The sequence below is a fragment of the Pinus tabuliformis genome, chromosome Q, assembly GCF_031772625.1.
Source record: "Pinus tabuliformis cultivar Carrire ecotype Pingquan chromosome Q, CPIR1, whole genome shotgun sequence".
Classification (NCBI taxonomy): Eukaryota; Viridiplantae; Streptophyta; class Pinopsida; order Pinales; family Pinaceae; genus Pinus; species Pinus tabuliformis.
This window is the reverse complement of record NC_142296.1, coordinates 948,117,257-948,137,767: the sequence shown is the minus strand read 5'-3', so window position 1 is coordinate 948,137,767 and position 20,511 is coordinate 948,117,257. Positions and strand designations below refer to the sequence as shown.

The window sequence follows — 20,511 nt, the reverse complement described above, 5'->3', positions numbered from 1 at the left end:
TCACTCACTCAAAAATTTCAATCTACAAGGAAGAGAAGCATAAAAAGAGTGCGAAGAAGTTGGAGAAGGATGAAATTTGCTAAGAAGACCTAAATCGAAGTTTTGAGCTATCTATCTCTCACATGTGCAAATATTATGGGTAGTTGTTGGGGCTGAAAATGTGTTTCTACTGCAAGTCCGAATTTATGAAGCTGGGGGTCGAAGTTCTGTTGTTGGGGGGGCGAAATTCTGAACTGAAGCTGCTACTGGGAAGTTGTCACTTGGAGTATTAAATCAAGATCATTTGTTGCAGGAAAGGGTTGATTTGGTGGTTGGAGGAGGTCTTTGTCTAGGTCTAATAATTCTGGAAGTGTCTCATCTTGATTTGAATATACTAAAGGAAGATTTCTTGACTGGGTTTTCCCCTTATAGGGGTTTCTCCTTGGCTATATGCCTACATCTTGTGTCTCTTGTTCTTGTGATCTCCATATACATATAATTTGGTAATTTCTTGATGAAAGATAAACTAATTAAGAAGTAAGAGAAACCAACATAATTCATAAATAATTATCAAGAAAGAGGAATCAAACCCTAATTCATATAAGCATTGATTTCCAACAACACACACTCTAAAAACATCACTATTACATTTAAATTATATGTAATATGAACCGTGAAAATTTAAATTAAGCTTCTAATATTTCTAACCCTTAAATCTAAACCACCCCTCTTTTATATATATATATATATATATATATAAACATAAAATTATTCACTTTGTAGAAAATCCTTGAAACCTTGCAATTGCTAACGAGAGCAAATTGATCACAAACGACACAAGATTTTTCACCAAAAATTTCCGGAAATAAAATAATGAATAGAAACACAATCACACATAGAACACACAATATATTTGGATAACCCAACTAGGAAAATCCCTCTTCTTCTTTGAGAATTTATTGATAGCAAAAAACAAGCAATTGATCTGTTACAAAATACAATTGTTTCAATCTTAAAGACACACTTGTATTTCCTGCTTGTTCTAAGGTTGAAATCCTTACAAGACTATTGATCTATGTTGCCCTCTGCCATCCTGTGCACAAGCTTCTCTTGCACACTCTTCCTCTCACAAGCTCCACACACAAACTCATGCTTCCTATTGCTTGGTCTCACTAACTCGTTCTCACCAAAACAATGATTAAACTTGTGACTTCGTTCCTCCTTTTAAAGACAATTTGAATGGTTAAAATTAGTGATTTTTCTAATTAAGTAATGATTTTCTGATTGATTGAGTTAACATGAGTTAACTACTCATGCAACTCATTCTATTTCAATTCAACCACTTGAAACTCAAGCACTTGTGTTTTTCCTCAATCAACTCACACTAAAAAATTCCTAAATTATAGGAACTTGTCCTAATTTATAGGGAACCTCCTACTTTTTAGGAACTTATGTCATGCACAAGAAGGAAATCGTTCAATCTCCTATGATTAAGGCACAAATAAAGGAACCCTTTTCTCGCTAATATTTTCAACACTCCCGCTTAGTGAGGAAGATGTTCCTCGAAGAACCTCGTCCACGTGGATTTTTCTTCAAAATTACCATTTCTTTGTTGTTGCAACTACTCCTTATGAACTAGAAGGATTCCCTACTTTCTTCTACAAAACCTGCTTTGAAGACTTGTTATTTTCCACCATGCTTTGTGAGTCCACAATTTTCCACTATCAATGATCATAGTTGCTTTTGTGTCACTCAACTTTGTCTCACTGATCTGCCCCACTAACATACCTCTAGCTCCACTAAGAAGGTTGCTTATTGATTCTTTTGGATTCTCCCTCTTATCAATGGTTTAGTCGTTTGCAACCCACTGAACTAGGGCTCCACAATGTTAATTCCTAACAACTCATTAGTCCTTCAATGATCACTATACATGAGGAATTCAAGGACTTCCCACTTGTCAAGATTCTAGCTACTCCAAAGTTTTGATCTTAATTAGGTTCCATGCTTTGATACCATGTATAAAATCCTTGAAACATTGCAACTGATAATGAAAGAAAATTGATCATGAAATATAAAATACTTCTCTACTAAAAAATTTCCAAAAGAAAACAATGATTAAAATTGTGCCTTTGTTCCTCCTTTTAAAGGCAATTCAAATGGTCAAAATTAATGGATTTTCTAATTAAGGAATAATTTTGTGATCGATTGAGTTAACATGAGTTAATTTCTCATGCAACTCGTCCTATTTCAATTAAACCACTTGAAACTCAACCACTTGTGTTTTTCCTCAATCAACTCACACTAGAAAATCAAGAACTCGACTTTCAATTTCAACGCATCAATTAATTGCATCCTAACTCATCCTAATTTCTAGGGACTGATTCCTAATTATAGGAGCTCGTCCTAATTTATAGGGAATCTCCTAATTTTGAGGAGCTCGAGTCATGCACAAGAAGGAACTCATTCTCGCTCCTATGATTAAGCCACAAATCAAGGAACCCTCTAATATTTTCAACACACTTAAGAGGATGTCATTCTCTAAAGAATAATTTTTTTCTGTGCCACAATTAATTGTTGGTTAAAATTATTTTTGGTCCAAATATTTTGAGGAAATCCATGGAAATCTTAAATAATTTAAAAAATAAATTCAATATTATATCTAAAATTTATTTAATAATAAAAAGACAGACAATTAATTGATACTTTATGTTAAGTTAGTTTTAGTTATAAAATTCTAAATGTTTTTAGAAACGATTGATATTAAGTCAACCTAAATAGTAGTGTCGCAAGGGTGTAAGTATTAATAATTTTCTTTCTCTGCTAATTTTTGTTGTCCACGCTCCTAGGATGCTCTTCATGAGAAGCGGCCAGATTCTCTTCATGAGAAGGGGTTGGACAGATTATGATATACATCCATAGGAGGATCGGTCCATGATTAGGATTAGGATCCCTTTAGATGGATGACATTCAATCGCTCCACAAGTAGAGATGGTAGCCTCATACTCTGAGCATTCAATCATGACTCCTTCTCTCCTCTGCAACTCTTTACTCCTTGTGTTCACAATTTGGTACTTGATGGCCCCTTTTTACTCCATGTAATATCAACAACTAGAATGTAAGCTAAATTCATGTTATAGGCTTCTTATGAATGTAAATAATACTCTTAATTATAATACCTACTCAAATTGTTAAAATCTTCTTTTATCTATACTTCCAATTAAAAAAATTAAACCTTAAATTATAACATATTTCAAGTATATTTAAAAAAGAAAAAAGAAGGGAGAAAGAGAATATATCTAAACTTTTTCCAATTTACAATTTCATTATAATTAGATTATAAAAGATTGGTTGGAAATGCAACTTTTTATTATTCATTTACATTTTTTTATTGCAAAAATGAATTTAATACTTTAATGATTTGTTTCATGAAAATATGAATGGACACACAAAAGAGCTAGCTTTTATGATCCATTTTTTGCTTTTGGGTTTTATAGTGATTTGTTGTGCAACATCAACAACATCAAGGAGAAAGAAACTAGTTTGCCTTTATTTCATACTTCACTTAAGAGGATGTCAATGTGTAAAGAATCCTTGTTGTGACTTAATCTTCTTCATATTATTTGTTGTTAGATAATAATTTTTCCTATTAGTTGAAGTAGCTAGACAATTAATTGTTAGCTCAAGTTATTTTTAGCCAATTGAAGTAGTTAGAGAGTTAATTGTTATTAAGGATCTTTATAACTTAGGTTGGATTTGCATTTTTTATTGAAAAAATATATTCCTTGCCCTTAAAAATCATATTAAATCCATGTTTAAATTGAATAAATAACTAAAACTTCTAAATGTTCTATGATTTGGATTTTTTTTGGACAATCTCACTAAACTTCAACTATAGAAAAATGTTGAAATTGAGTTTTTTATTGCAATATTGGTTTTAGCACCTACAAACATTCCTACTACCCTAAAGTGTTGAAAATTAAATTCAAACACTTTAAAAAATCACTATTACATTTAAATATCTAAATCAAATTCATGTTATAGGCTTATCATTTTTCTAACCCTTGAATCTAATCACTCCTCTTAATTGTGCGGTAAGGTGTCCACCTTTGAGAAGAACTCCCCTAGCTGCCACTCATTGTTCAGCAGTGTTGGATATAGCTTTAGATGATTGAAAAAGTGTTGGATGTAGCTTTAGATGATTGAAAAAATGTTGACCATTGGATCCACCATAGAATCTTATTTGAATTGTGAACTAGCTGCTTATGTTCAACTGTTATCAACCAACTATGTGCTCCTATGGCTTTTCAACTTCTTCAATTGTTGGGGTTTCCACTTTTTCTGCAACAGGAACTTCAGTCGTGCTTGGAACTGACTCCTCTAGCTTTTCAATTTCTACAACAGTCCGGATTTCCATTGTTTCATAAACCCATTGTTTCTTCTACAGGAGGTTTAGGTCTTCTTGGAGCCGTCTCCTCTAACTTTTCAATTTCTGTTGGAGGTTTCTCAAGTGATTCATCTGCTGCTATAGGAATTATTTATTCTTATTAACGAGGTGACTCCTCTTGAGGAAAATGCATCTAGACGGGAACAACGATTTCATGTTTTTGAAATTTCTCTCTATCATAAATTAAATTTCTTAGTAATATTGAAAGTAACAATATTCTTTTTATGGCCATAGAAACAAGGATGACCTTAGGTACTACACAACTAGGTAAGGATCTTTTTCTTTTCTGCCCAAGATTCTTAAAGTTCATTCCAGTTTTTAGATTTCTTCTAGTGATAACTCATATTGCTAACCGACCTCCTTGGGTCGTTTGCATGTTAGATTCCTTTTTGTTGAAACACATCTTCCTGGCTAGGGTTCGCTATGTATGGGTTAACTACGCATCTATTCAATCCAGATTCTTATTTGAATATAGGTTATGTGCTTGCTTCAAGATTTTTACTGTGAGGCCATGACCTGTTATAGGAGTCTCTCGAGCTATGGTTTATACCCTTACATAGAGGTTCTCTTCGAAGCCTCTCTGCAGGAATCCTTTTGAAGAAGTTGTTTTATTTTTATATATGTATATGTTCCTTATAGCGACGACCTTGTGGCCTTGCAATAACTTTTTTTAATGCTTCGCACCAAGAGCTTATCCTTAACCAATTGTACTTATTTTATTGTAGTGGATCCTATAATGTATGGAGACCTAGTAATTCATTATTTGTCCCTACTTCTTGGCCCATGACTATATTTTTTTTTCAATGAATTATATAAGTGCAGGTTACTTTCTAACTCTTTTTAAGCATATTGTAACATTAAAAATAATTTTTGTTCCTTTACATTAAAGCTTCAAATCTTCTTTAAAAGAAGTTCATCTAAAAGTAAATAAAGACGTCTAGAACTCTCTTTTTTTTCAATAATATTGTCTATCATTAGTGGGCTCTAAATACGAATGCACGACTCTCTTTCACAGAACACATAAGATAAGAATTTGTTCTTTATTTCCTACAACACTCTGCCCTTTTTTTCTTGTTTAATCTCAATACTTGAATTATAAGAGGATACACATAGAATAGTAGTATATTTTCTTGCATGTCTCTCTAGAAGGCTAGGTGAGGCATCTCCTAGGCTTGTCATTTTCTTTTGAAGCCTATTCTTTAGTGTTCAGGACTGCTATCCTCTCATGTAGCTGGACATCTAATTTTTCCACTAATTATGGGGAGCTAACCTAACTAAACCTTACATTTAATTTCATGGTTATTATTACTATAAGACACATGTATTTAAATATATATGCTTATTCATATATATGTATTTTTTTAAACAATTTCTGTATTTCACTATTAGAACATCATAATCTGAACTAATAGATTAATAGTCTTAATATTTTTTTATAAAACAAAACCCTTACTTACACCCCTTTGTTCCCAAATTTTTATAGTAGAGTTTACTTTCTCTTCCTTAGCAGTCTCTTGAGCTAAAACTTCCATTAAACCTATTACAAATTAGTTTATAAACAATATCCCTAGAAACCAGAGGCTTGAGTAGACCCTCTTATTTTTTTATAAAACAAAACCCTTACTTACACCCTTTGTTCCGAGATAGAGTTTACTTTCTCTTCCTTAGTAGTCTCTTGAGCTAAAATTTCCATTAAACCTATTACAGATTAGTTTATAAACAATATCCATAGAAACCAGAGGCTTGAGTAGACCCTCATTGCTTGGCTCTTGGGATAATGATAATTGTTATCCACTTTACCCAACTCTGTTACTCCCATTATTGATAAAAAAAAATTGACACATTAATTTAGTTTTCGCACCAACCTTCACATTAAGGCATCTCATTGATCAGACCATTCAGACATCTCTGATATTCTTGTATTATTCTGTTATTTTTCTAGACATACAAACATCATGGCTATTCATTAGATTTAAAGGGGTCATGATTTTCGTACATTTTTTTGTATGAAAATTTAAGCCAATATATTTAGATTTACGGCATGAGAATTGTTCTCTAAACAGACTGGATCGACATTGTTTTCTAAACAAATTGATTTTTTATAGCATTTTCTGGAAAAAAAATTGTTTCTTATACAATATATTTTTGTTGTCATAATTAGCTGGTAAAGGAACAACATCACAAGCTTCTTTTAACTGCTTAATTTTAGCTTAATATTTGATTAGTGTTGAGGTATTCTCTTGTTTTTAGATTTTCCTTGCTCTTATTTATTTATTTATTTCTTCTTCTTTTTGAATCTGCCCTCTATTCATGATTACTTTACATAGTTTCTTTGTATTGTTTCTTGCTATGATTGACCTATTTCTTTGTACTATTTCTTGCTATGATTAACCTAGAATATAATAATTTTATTCAATTACATAACTTGTGAAAATGGCCACTAAATCATGATTGTTCATAATCATGAATTTATATCGTTTCTTTGTACTATTGTAAATAGAATTGGTGGAAAAAAATGATTTTGGAAATGGTGAGATGTACCTCTCATAGGTTAGACTTTGCTCAAATTGAGAGGCTGCCTACATGAAACCAATACTCAATTACATATATAAGAAGACATTATTGTTCAAGAACTTGAACAATTTCTTAATAGTTAATATCTGAAAACTAATTAAAAACATATAATCTTAACAAATTCATAACAAAGCCTAAACATTTATTTAGAAAATTTCTCCATTATTCTAATAGCCTCCTTACTGAAGAAATGAATTGTTTTGAATTATTTATCTTTAGCACATTCATTCACAATCATGTTTTTTTTCCTTTCTTTCAGTGTTAGATGATGCCACCATAAGTCTCTTGATATGTTTTTTTTTATTATCATTGTTCTAGACAATTGTCCAAAGAATACGAGCTTACTCAGAGCATTTTTCATATCATTACTACCAGAGTCGAGCATCTGAGCATAGAATTGTTTCCGGCTAGGCAACATTTTGTCTTATTTTGTATTTCACTTATTGTAAAATACCATTTCATATGTATCCATATTATGTAATATTTCCTTTGTTTCCCACCTTGTGTCCAAATTTAGTCTTTTAGTAGTAGAATGGCCCTTATCTTTAATTCACTTTGAGATCTGTCGGGTTGGGTTTCCTTGGTCATCATATGGATTTTCAACAATAGGTTCCTACCTTAAATCTTTACACTCATTTCATAATCATCTACTGCATCTGACTCGGTTCTTTACACTCATCTTCATGATCATCTAGCGGCTCTCCAATCACAGGACCTGTCGAGTGGAGTGTCATTCCTCATACTCTTGGCCTTCAATGAAACCATTCTAGTTGTCGGAGAATTCTTCTGAACCAAAAATACTATCCGACCAAAAAATTCTTCGAAATGACCTCGTGAAAAATGAATCATCAAAAGAGTCATTGCTAAAGAACAACATATTTTTACCAATTATGCAACCAAATGGATCTTTAAATCAACCCTTCTTGAGTTAAATTAGATGGGTGCAATAGAATTGTTTATTCTTGACTTACTCCATGCGAATTTTAATCGTACTGACAATTTGAGTTAACCAACCCTAAAATCACCCAGAAACTAACGATGCCAGAAACCCTCTCTTCAATAACCCTTCTGTGCACCTAAGTAGGAGTTCCCTTAGGTAATTCTAGCACCATAACTAAAATTTCTTTCAATCCTCACTTTTCAAAGCCTCAACAACCTAAGTAGGAGTTCCCTTAGGTAATTCTAGCACCATAACTGAAATTTCTTTCAATGCTTGCTTTTCAAAACCTTGACAAAAATAGTAGATCGCTTCTTAATGTACACTTGCACACTCAAACCCAAAAAACTCTTTTAAGTGGATTCTCCAATACCTGCCAATAAATACAACAGATATTTCTACCAATAAATGCAACTGGTATTTGTATTATACAACATATTAGATCACCAACTTACAACTTCCAATCTAATTTTCTAATGAATGTATCCAACAAAACCCTCCAAAGCAATCCATGTCTACTTTTTGTGCGAAAACTACAAACTAGAGGTTGAAGTAGACCCTCATTGTTTGGCTCTTGGGATAATGATAATTGCTATCCACTTTACACAACTTTGTCTCCCCATTCCTAGAAACTCGAACATAGTCTCGTCTATAGAAAATTTGAACAACAACAAGCATGAATGTCACGTTCATGTTACTTTGAGAGGTCAATATATTGTTTTGTGTTATATTATATTAAAAGAAAAAGAATGACTGAAAAGAGTGATTAGAATACATACATGATTTGAAATCTTATTGTTGCAATCTGAATCTCAATTTTTAATTGGAAGCAGACTTTAGATACTTGCTAGGTAAAGTGATAATATTTGCTAATATGGCAAGGATATCTGATTTTCTCAACTATAAACCAACTTATTTGCTATTTTACCATGGCATCATGATCTATAGCTCCATATTGAGATATTCTACCTAAATATCAGCATGACTTAAGAATTTGGTTCAATTAACGTTCATGGAGATCTTTGATGATATTGTTATTTTTTAATACATAAATTGATTTTTTTTTAAATAGATTCTTGAATTTTGCAAATGTAATACAAACTACAAATTTCTAAGAATTGTTGATTTAAACCTATTTTATTAACTAATTTTTCATTCTAGTGAAATGTATAACATCAAATAAAAATAATAACATTCTATTATTTTAAGATTATCATAAACAATAATAACTTAACTTTTGACATTGGGATGAGTTGGTTGCATTAAGTCATGTTACCACAGTGTCTCATGGTTTTTGTTTTCTGTCACAGATGAATCTGGTTCTTTTTGTGGCCTTCTCCACTATGGTCTCTCTGGTTACTCTTGTAGGGTTGGATAAGTTCGAGTTTTCTCAATTCATTTGGTATTTGGTACCAGTGTTGCACGAAGCGCCACCCCTCCCCCCCCCCGGTTCCAAGCCCCGAAGCGCGTCCCGTACGGAAGCGCCTAGGAAGCTTCGTCGGAAGCGGCGCTTCCGAATTCGGAAGCGCCGCTTCGGCTTTTTTAGCCACTTCCTGGAATTTCCGAAGCGCTGGACGGAAGCGCCGCTTCCATGCCTCCGAAGCGCGCTTCGTACGGCGCTTCGTGCACGCTTCCGCGCTTCGGGCAAGCAGGCCGCGCGCAAGGGAAAAAGACACTTTTTTTTAATTTTTTTTAAAGTTATGTTAACTTAGCATTAAGGGGGTGGGTTAGGGTGAGGTTAGAGTGAGGTTAAGGTGAGGAATGAAAAGAATAAAGGCCCCATTCATTCCTCATTTTCTCAATTTGAGTTTATGAGAGTTGGAGAAGAGAAGAGAGGAGAGGAGAAGAGAAGAGAGGAAAGGAGAGGAGAAGAGAGGAGAGCTTGGAGGAGTGAAGAAGGAGGAGCTAGGAGAAGGAGGAGGAGCTTGGAGCAAGAGCTTGGAGGACTTCATCTACAAGAGCTAAAGAGGTAAGTTCAAACCCCAAACTCCCTTATTTTTTTGACAATTTTTTTGTATTTTTCTCCTCCCTCTCCTACTCTTTCCCATTGTTTCTACTTGCTCCTTTATTTACAGGTTGTCCACCACCTATATCCATATTCCAAGATGGTGTTCTTTTGGCTTCTATGTGTCATTCCACTCTTGGTTTTAATGATGGCAAAGGTGAATAGGAATAGAAGGGAAGAAACAGAAGAGGACATTGGTGATGGTCCCAATATGAGTGACCCAATGTATGATGAGGAGGAAGGGTTTGAAGAGGAAGGGGATGAACCTGAAGGGGACACTAAAACACAAGATGGGAAAGCTACATCAACACCCTTGTGGAACTATGTGACCAAACTTGATGGGGGAAAGGGTGGTGGATCTTACAAATTTGTGTGCCCTCATGGTTGTCATGGAGGAAAACCATATTGTGGTTCATATACCCGTCTGAGGAGGCATCTTTGTGGGGTGCTGGACAGTGATGAAAAAAGGTCCTGTGGGGGTACAAATTAGCCCAAACATTTCAACTGAAGAAAGAAGAAAATACATCCAAATAGAGATGGTGCACAACAAAAAAACAAGAAATAAAAAACTCATTCTGAATCAAGTGCAACCTCTAAATTTGGTAGTTGCTCATCTCCTCATGGTACTTCTGCAAGCTCTGGAGGTAGAAGAACAATAGGGATTTCCTTAATGTTGCTGGGAGGGATGATGTGGATGGAAAGATAGTCCGTTTTCTTTGTGCTTGCGGTGTACCATTCAATGTGCTTCGCTCTCCCTATTGGCATGAAATGGTAAAGGCCATCAATGAAGCCCCAAAAGGATACAAGGCCCCCAACTATGAGAAAGCTAGAACAATGTTATTAGAAAGAGAAAAAGCAAGGTTCAAAGAGCTTTGATACGTTTTAAAAATGAGTGGGTAGATTCTGGGTATCCATTGTATCAATGGGTGGACAAATATTAGAAACCAACATTTGATAAATGTTCTTGGTGTTTCTTCTAGTGGTGTAGTATTTATTGCATGTCATGACTCCTCCTCCATCACTGCATCTGCACAAAACATTGCAGATCTCCTATTGAAATCAATCAAAGATGTTGGTCCGAATAATGTGGTTCAAGTGATCACAGATAATGCAGCAAATTGTAAGGCAGCAGGAAAAATTATTGAGCGTACTCATCCACACATCTTTTGGTCTGGGTGCCTGGTTCACACATTGAACCTTTTGATGCATGATATTGTGAAACACAAAGAATGTGGGTGGATTGCTGAGGTTTACAGGAGTAGGAAGCAGCTCATTAAATTCATCACAGGGCATACAAGGGTAAACTACTTCTATGGCACTTACTCCAAGTTGCAGTTGCTTAAAATTGCAAAGACAAGATCTGCTAGTTATTACCTCACCTTTAGGCGGCTAGTGAAGGTGAGACAAGCTTTAACTAATCTGGTGTGTGCTGATTCATGGGATGAAATTAACACTGACATAGATGGTGCTAATGCAGTCAAGGACACTGTTCTTGACAATTACTTTTGGGGACAGGTTAAATATGTTTTGCAATTCACCAAACCAATTTATTACATGATCAAGTTTGCAGATTCAGATCGACCAGTAATTGTGGAGGTGTATGAGCAAATGGATAGCATGTTGGGGCAGATTAAAGACATTGTTGAGCCTAGAGATACCACCTTGTACAATTATATTCGTGTAGAGGTGGAAAACCGATGGGAAATGCTAAATGTTCCATTGCATGCATTAGCATATGTTTTGACACCTAAATACTATCATCCATCATGGCTTTCAACACCAACACCTGGGGGGGGAAGCAGGAGAAAACCACACCAAGATCAAGAGGTTCACAAAAAATATATGGCTGCATTGAGTAAATTAATCCCTGATGAGGAGGAGGCTGCATTGGTACGGAGATAGGTGAGCAACTATACGCTCAACACTGGTCCATTTGGGAGCATGCATGCAATTAAAGATCGAGAGACTTTTTCTGCTCTTGAGTGGTGGAACATGCATGGAGGGGGTACTCCACTTCTACAGAGTTTGGCATTGCGGGTGCTATCACATGTGGTAAACACTTCTTCTGTAGAGAGGTGTTGGAGCTCTTATTCTTTCATCCACAGTGTTAAAAGGAACAGGTTGACTTTAGAGCGGGCAGAGAGCTTGGTTTATGTTCATTACAACTTGCGATTGTTGTCCCATTACTGTGAAGATGCAAAGTCTAATAAAGACTTGTTGATTTGGGACAAGAATCCAGAGGAGCCCAATTTGGAGGATGGAGTGTTGCGATTAGAGCAATTAGAGGATGCTCTTATCCAGGTATGTCCATTGTGGTATGAATTTTCCAATTTTCCCTTATAAAGCATTTCTCTAATTCATGTTTTTAATTTTTTTGTTAACTAGTGTTTTTTTTTTGCATGATTTTTTTGAGCGATTCCAGGATGATGATGACCGTGTTGATATGCCACCCCCACCCCCATCTGGTCCCTTGGTTCCTAGGTTCCATGGTTCAACACCAACAGCAGGGGGTTCTTCTTCATCAGTTTCAGTGCCACGACTTCCACAGGCACCATCTTCTTCATTGCCACCACGTGGAGGCCCACCACCACGTTCTATTCGTGGTGGAAGGAGGAGAGATTAGTAGATATATTCACAATCTACTACTTTTTGTCATAGATTACTCATTAGACTTGTAGACTTGTGAATTTGAATTTTGAACCTTTTTGGCTTGGCGGTGACCAAGTGACATATTTTGTAAACATTATTATTTGAATTTTGGACATGACAAATGTTGACAGTTGCTCACTTGCTAGATAAATCATAATATGCTCTATGTTTTATGTTTTATAATATGCTTAAATGTTTTATGTTTTATAATATGCTTAAAAATTTGATGTATGTTTGTAATAGCTAGAATATAGATGATTGTTGTACATACTAGTAACTACAATGGAATCATGGATGCCATATCTATCTTGATTTATGAAAAAATATGCATGTTTTCATGTCTTCTACAATTAATTTGGTATTTGGGATGTTTGTTTTGAGTATAAATGCAAAAAAATAATATATATATATATATATATATATATATATATATATATATATATATCTCTATATAATATATATATATATATATATATATATATATATATATATATATATATATATATATATATATATATATATATATAATCGCGCAGACGCTTCCGGGACGCTTCGCTTCCTAGATTTTTGGAAAATGACGCTTCGGCGTCCCTGCTTCCAAAAAACGCTTCCGCTTCGCTCCTGCTTCGTGCAACATTGTTTGGTACTTGTCGCGTTTCTTTCCTTATATGTTGATTGTTAGGGTATGGTGCCTCCCTTTTCCTATAGGTTTTGGTTGATGTTAATCCTATTATTGATAATAATTATGACACAATAAATTTCATTTTAGCACCAACCTTCACATTAAGGAATCTCATTGATCAGACCATTTAGATCAAAACATCTCCGATATTCTTGTATTATTATGTTATTTTTCTGGACATACAAACATCACGACTATTCATTAGATTTAAAGTTGTCATGATTTTCTTACATGTTTTTGTGTGAAAATTTAAGCCAATAGATTTAGATTTATGGCATGTGAATTGTTCTATGGACAGACTAGATCGACATTTTTTTCTAAAAAAATTGATTTTTAATAGTGTTTTGTGGAAAATTGTTGTTTCTTATACAATATATTCATTGTCATAATTAGCTGGCAAAGGAACAACATCGTAAGTTGATTTTACGTCGCTTAGTTTTATCTTAATCTTTGATTAATGCTGAGGTTTTCTCTTTTTCTTACATTTTCCTCTCTCTTATTCCAATAATAGTAAGGTTTAGTTGCTCTAGGAACATGTGGTTGAACTTTTAATAATATTTATCGGAGTCAACAATTTTGATGATATCCTTGTTATCAAATCACCATCCACTTTCCTTATCATATGCCTCCTAACACACACTGGTTTTTAGAGTCAGACATATTTGAGGATTAATAATGAAGTGTTTAGTTGGTGAAAATATTGACCCCTTACCATATCGACGCCAACGACCTAGGGTTTAAGAGTGTTACTCTCGCAAAATCAATGGCAGTCTGATTTTAAGTGCATTTCTGCGTTGGGCTTTCTCAAGTCTTCAAATCATGATTGCAGCCACTTAGAAATGCATTATAATTTTTTGTTTCACAAGTCACAGGGTTAGTCCTAGGTGACAAATAAAGGCATAACGCTTGACCTTTATATGATGGAAGGTTGGAAAAATTCACACTATTAGAATCATTTGAAAATGCTTTTCAAAGGTAATTTGTGATGCTTTTCAAGTGAATGACCTATATTTTGTATTATATTTGTACTTTAAATGTTGCAACCCTAAGTAAGTCACCCTGAGGTTCAGGCAATGTCAACATCTTTTTTTATAATAAGATTAATATTTGTTGGAATACTTCAGAAGACAATAACTTTTCAAACTTGCACGAAAAACTCATTCAATTCATTCAATTCTTAATAATGGTATTCCATGGAAAATATCCATTTCTATAAGATAAGTCATCACCAAATCTCAAAATAAATGGTTTTGATTCCACTAAATTGATAGGAGTAACAATTCGAGGCTCACCACTGTCAACAGATGCCCCACGACCAAGTTATCAGTGACGTGGACAACTTATATTGTAGCTTTCACTAATCAGATCAGTTATGAATTGGCCAATTATAATTTTTAAATTCCATGGTATTGATTTGGGAACCTTTTAAATGATATAATAACAGTGATTTTGACAAGTTTTATTATATTTTGAAAAGTTTTACTATATTTCGACTTTCTTAGTAGGAACATAGTTTTCTCCAGCACATGTTTTTTCATTTGGTGACCAACACAACATTTAATTTGGTTAATATTCATTTAAATACATCACAAATTCCATATTTTATGCATTCAGTTAGATGTTATTGAGCTTGACATGCTTCAAGATGATTTAAATGTTTAAGGTTAGATAGTATTGAGCTTGTACTGAGAACTTGGGAAGGAAGGTTCAAAAGCCTATGTTTTGAGTAGATTGTATTACATTTAACATTAAGATTTATTTTTTCACTAAAATATAGTTAGATCACATAAAATATCACATCGTTTTTCATGTATGCTCTTCTTCCATATGCTATCCACTTAAGTTGTTTCCTTCGCAACATTATGTGCAATTGTTATTAATATTGTTTTTTATAATTTTTTTTTTGTAACCCAGAGGAACACAGTTTCCTTCTTGACACATAACTACCAGTAAACCTCTAAGGGGTTACGATATGTCCTCCTCCCCGTAGCCCAGGTCACAATAGGGGGATTTGAACTTGGGTCTTTTGAGTTTCTATGATTTCACAATTCTTGGATTAACTAATTGAGTTGCCCTCGGGGACATTGTTTATGATAATATTAAAACAATATAATGTTATTATTTTTATTTGATGTTATACATTTCATTAAATTGAAAAATCAGTTAATAAAATAGATTTGAATCAACAATTCTTAAAAATGTGTAGTTTGTATTACATTTGTAAAATTCAAGCATCCATCCCTACAAAAGATGAAAGGAAATAAAAAAGGAAGTGAACTCATGAAGATTTTTATTTGGACAAACATTTGAATTTCCAAAGAGTGGTAATTTGATATTTTCAACATCCTTGAGTTCAAAATATTCACATTTTGGCTTCAACTTGATCTTCTTATAATTTATCCAAAATCATTTGATGTAGGTCATTAAGATTTGGTCCACACACATAAAAAAGACAAGGATACAATTTCTTTCTAGAGTTTGAATTGGGGAAACAATGTAAATGGATCTGAATGAAACCCAAGAGATCTATATCAATTGCAACAAATTTGAATCCCAAATAAAGTTGGCATACACAAATAGGTTGTGGATAAATTCCAATCATTCAAGTAGGAAAATACTTCAATCACAAGTGTTGTGAGTGCAAATACATATGGATGTTTAACCAAAAGACTAAATCGAGGTCTTCTAGTCAATAATTGTTAAGAATAGATATATTTTCTATCTGTACAGTGCATTCTTTGGAAAGTACACTAAATAACCAAAAAGAGAGAACCTAATACTCTAGATACATTTGTCATGTCAATGATGCAATTCCTAATACCCCCCTCTTTAACTAATATCTAAAACTCTACTTACACCATTTCGCAACATCTAGTCACACTTTCATTGCATCATGGAAGAGTAACAGTTTAATGCTACTCTTTCCTACACTATTTCCTTATGGTGTTTCCTTTACAATATTTGGTGCAATTGCTATGTATAATACATGTGAGACTCTTAAAATCCCCCCTCTCTCTCTATATATATGTATATCCCCAATTAAGTTAAACATAAAAGTATTCACTTAGGAGGATGCCAATGTGTAAAGAATCTCTAGTGTGACTTAATCTTTCTCATATTATTTCTTATTAGTGTAAATCAAAAGTAGCGGCAATTGAATTCATCACATTGATCCAAATAATGTTGTGTTTATGAAGCATGATCCAAATTGTAACAAAATGAATTATGGTTTAACTAAATCATTTCATTCTTACTCAATGGTGCTCAAGGGCCTTTTCAAATCACGAGAGCTGAGGAACAAATAGTTTTTTCTACTTTTCTATTAGATTCTTTGTTTGTGGAAATGAACCATCGAAGTCATGTTTTCTAGTCTAATTTTTTTTCTACTTTCCCATGCACATGTAGAGACCATACCTTCAATCGCGTCTCCTTCTCTCCTCTCCTTAGTAGCAATTTACGCCTCGGTGCTCAGAATTTTCTACTTGATAGTGTCCATGTATTCTTGCATCCTTGTCTTCTAAGTGGATGCCATAAAGTACCACATTGTGAGCACCAAGCTATGATAATGCCATATACTTCTTCTTGAAGAAATTATGTGTTATCTTCTTGAAGAAATTTTACACTATCATCATCTTTCATGGCAGCTTCCAATAATTTCCCATCTCTGACATCTACAAACACATACTTAAACAAAAATTCCTCAATCTCAGCCATCTCCCATAGAAGCTTCATTTCTTCATCAATTTGTATAATCATGTCAATTGAGGGTTTTTCATTACATGCAATCAAACAAAAATCATTATTTTTATAAAATAAGGCTCCTTAGCCTCATTTGATGCCTCTATCAGCATATCCTCATGTTGGTCTAAACTAATCCAATAGTTCATAAGACTTCCAATAAATCTCTTCTCCACATATCTAGCTTCTTCTTCATCAATGTACAAGCCTTGTCCATAAACAATTGAATTATACTCAGTTTCTTTGAGTTCTTCCTTCACTTTGTTATACATTCTCAGTCTCAACTCTTTCTTTAGTGGGGGACATCTTACCTTCTTCTTCTTCATTGTCCAACCATACCTATGATATTCCTTTCATTCCTTTAGCAACTGCTTCACATGATTGAGTTCATCTCTTAACTCAACCATCTCCTTCTCAAAGTCTGCATCACTCATCCTCTTTATGCTAGTTGTATTGGAATTTTTCTTCATCTAATTGTGACTTCTCCTCTCTGAACCCTTGACATGACTATTAATAGTCATCCTTTCCTTCTTCTATGAACTCTCATTGTCCACTTGTGAACCACAACAAGCCTTCTCCATATTGTAATAATTCTTCCGCTTACCATAGTACCAAGTTCTCTTCTTGGTATCCTTCTCTTCTCTTTCTCTTCGCAATTCTACCCACACTCTCAATTGTGGAACTGCCCATTGGAAACTTCTACCGAACCACTGCTAGAAGCTTTCCTTCTCCTTGTTATCTGTAGTATAACCTCTTCTCCTTCTTTCTTATAGTGCATGTCTTCTCCTCAACTTTGAAAGCATCCAACCTTCTGCAATCTCATATGATCACCTCTCTCTTCTCCTTTACTATCCTTGTTTCAGCAATTTCATCTTGTTGTTGGGTTTCTGTCACAATTTCTCCTTGTAAGAACTCTACTTGATCGTTATTAATTTGTCACGACGTTACTTTTTATATGGATTCTACCAAATACAATATTTATGACTAAAGTTAACATAAAAACATCAATACTTTCTTATTTTAGGATTCTATGATCCATATTGATTATGTGATTTCTACCGAAAAACATCAATACTTGTCAAGATCTTCTTCAAGACCTTATTCTTTTAACAATCCTTTACACATTGTTTTTATCTTTTCCTCACGCATTACTCTATATATATTCTTCCCTTTTAAGAGCACTTCAAGCTACTTCAATCTCTTCTCAAAGTAAGATACTTCTCTACAACCTTTTTCTGCAAATTCCTTCCAAAATAAGCCTTATAGGAAAAATCAAATTCCTATTTAATTTCTATCTTCCCAAAACAAATATCTTCCAATCCAAAAAGTAAATTTTAAATTTACTTTGCACCTTAAATAATATTAATATTGTTTATGTAATCATCTACCCTATGCTTCAGTACAAAAATTAAAATAATTTCTGAACCGTATTTTTTGCAAATTATATTTCTTCAAAGAGCTTTATGTGTCACCCATTGAAGACTTTCAAATTAAAGATATTTCTAGTTCATATACGAGATGATGTTGACCTAAAAATGGCTATGCCAATTTTGTCGGCCTAAAAATCCATAGTGCCAAATTATGGTAAAAAAGGCACTTCCCTCAACCCAAAAACCACTAATTTCAAGTTTTGTTATTTTATATACACTAGAGCCAATAGAATCTAAAGCCAATAGACTTATGCATTCAAATTCACAGGCCCAACCATAAATAGAACCATCAGGGCCTCGACTCTTCTATACAACAAATTCATATATATATCTATATCTATATATATATATATATATTATTAACACATGGCTCCACTCTACAAGCCCCTAACATTTATATGTTTTCCTCCCACTCTTCCTAATGTGACAGAGCCTCACGACCTAGGTCCAAACCTTTTAACCTTGGTGTTAGCTTTTGTTGAGATTGCAACAAGATGATGGAGCTTAGTGAAAAGAGTCGCCTTCACTAAGTGGGCCCGCAGGCTATTTTTGGCGCAAGTCTATTTTAGACTATGTCTATTTTTAGACATATGGATCATGTCTATGTTTATGGATGATTGATCAAGTTGGGAAAATAGATGGACTTCTATTTTTGATGAAAGTGTGAGTGATCACAGTGTGAGTGATCAAGTCTATTTTTAGACTGGCTGTCAAAAATAGAAAAGTCAAATATTATTATCTCACAATAATATTTGGACTATAAACTTAATCTTATTCTCTTGGAGCACTTCAGTTTGAGCTACGGAAGTGGCACATGCAGCTGTCAGAAGGAAATTCGTTTTTCTTATGAGTCAGTTGAGTTGTTGCATGCATGACTTCAGTTAGAACTCAAGTGAGTTGAGTTTAGTGGACTGGAGGTACAGTTGATGGAGTTGTGTTCAATTTAACTTAGTTAAACTGGTTGTAGTTAGTCTAACTGCAGATAGACTAATGATGAGTTGTTAAACTAATTATTAACTCATAATACAACTAAAGAGTACATCAGTTAACTCAGTTGCATGTCAGTGCATGTTCAGTTCAACAGGGACAGGTGGTAGAGAATCAGATTGCTATCAGTTGTGACTATAGTTGTGCACCAGATCTTGCACAATCAAAGGATTGAGTATGCCAATGAGTTTGCTCACGTATTTGGCCCGTATTTTAGCCTTTGCTCACGTCCACAAAGAGTGAGTGACTATTTTGCAGGTGAAAATCGAGTTTGGGAAGTAATTCTCATCAGTTCTTGAGCAGGTATTGAGCAGTGGAGGCAGGCAAGCAGTGGAAGAGATTTGGAGATCAGATATGAGCTGTAATGTGTGTAACAGAGGTGGAGATACTTGTGAGAATTTATGCTGTGTAATGTTACATGACTCAATCATTAATATACAGATAGTGTGGGGTTTTTAGCGAGATGCTTTCCCCGTGATGCATACTGTGTTAATGTGTGAATGCTCTTGATGTTTTATTGTTATTGATGCTGCTATTCTTGATCAACGTAGAGGAGCTTATGTATTGTGTATGTTTTCCGCATTAGTACATGATCAGATAATCTCCATTGAATATGTGTTAAATTATTCAAAATTTCTACATGGTATCAGAGCTAGATAATTGTAGAAAAAGTTTCTACATGGTATCGGAGCAGCTTGATTTGTAGAAGAGATTTTTACAGGATATCAAGCGAGGGTTGATCGGAAGCAGTTGAGTTGGTTGCTGGTGGAATTCGAATTTGCAGCAGTGTTTTCTTGGTGACAACGCAGCAATGTCTTTCAACGGATTGCGATTGGAGTATGCTCTTGAGGGCAGCTCAAACTATATTGCATGGAAGGACAGGATGGAGGTAGTATTGGATGATAACGGGCTGAAGGAATTCATAGATACGGATATCCCAAAGCCTATTGATGCTACTCAAGCTGATGCTTGGCAAAAGAAGATCGCAAAATGTCGAAGAATTCTGTTGGAGGGCGTGAAGGATCACATTGTGTCCAGCCTCCATGGAAAGGCTACTCCATATTTGATGTGGAAATCATTAACAGA

The 20,511-nt window shown here is 34.3% G+C and overlaps 1 protein-coding gene across 1 annotated transcript in view; it reads left to right on the top strand.

The window, feature by feature from the left end:
- Positions 1-12,721, top strand: part of LOC149222614 (uncharacterized) — a 36,476-nt gene extending 23,755 nt beyond the window's left edge. The window contains exons 2-3 of the mRNA XM_089387641.1: positions 12,045-12,240; positions 12,362-12,721. Of these exons, the coding sequence (XP_089243767.1) occupies positions 12,045-12,240; positions 12,362-12,562 (397 nt within the window). The 3' untranslated portion in view covers positions 12,563-12,721. The remainder of the gene's footprint in view (positions 1-12,044; positions 12,241-12,361) is intronic.
- The last annotated feature ends 7,790 nt before the right edge of the window (positions 12,722-20,511 follow it).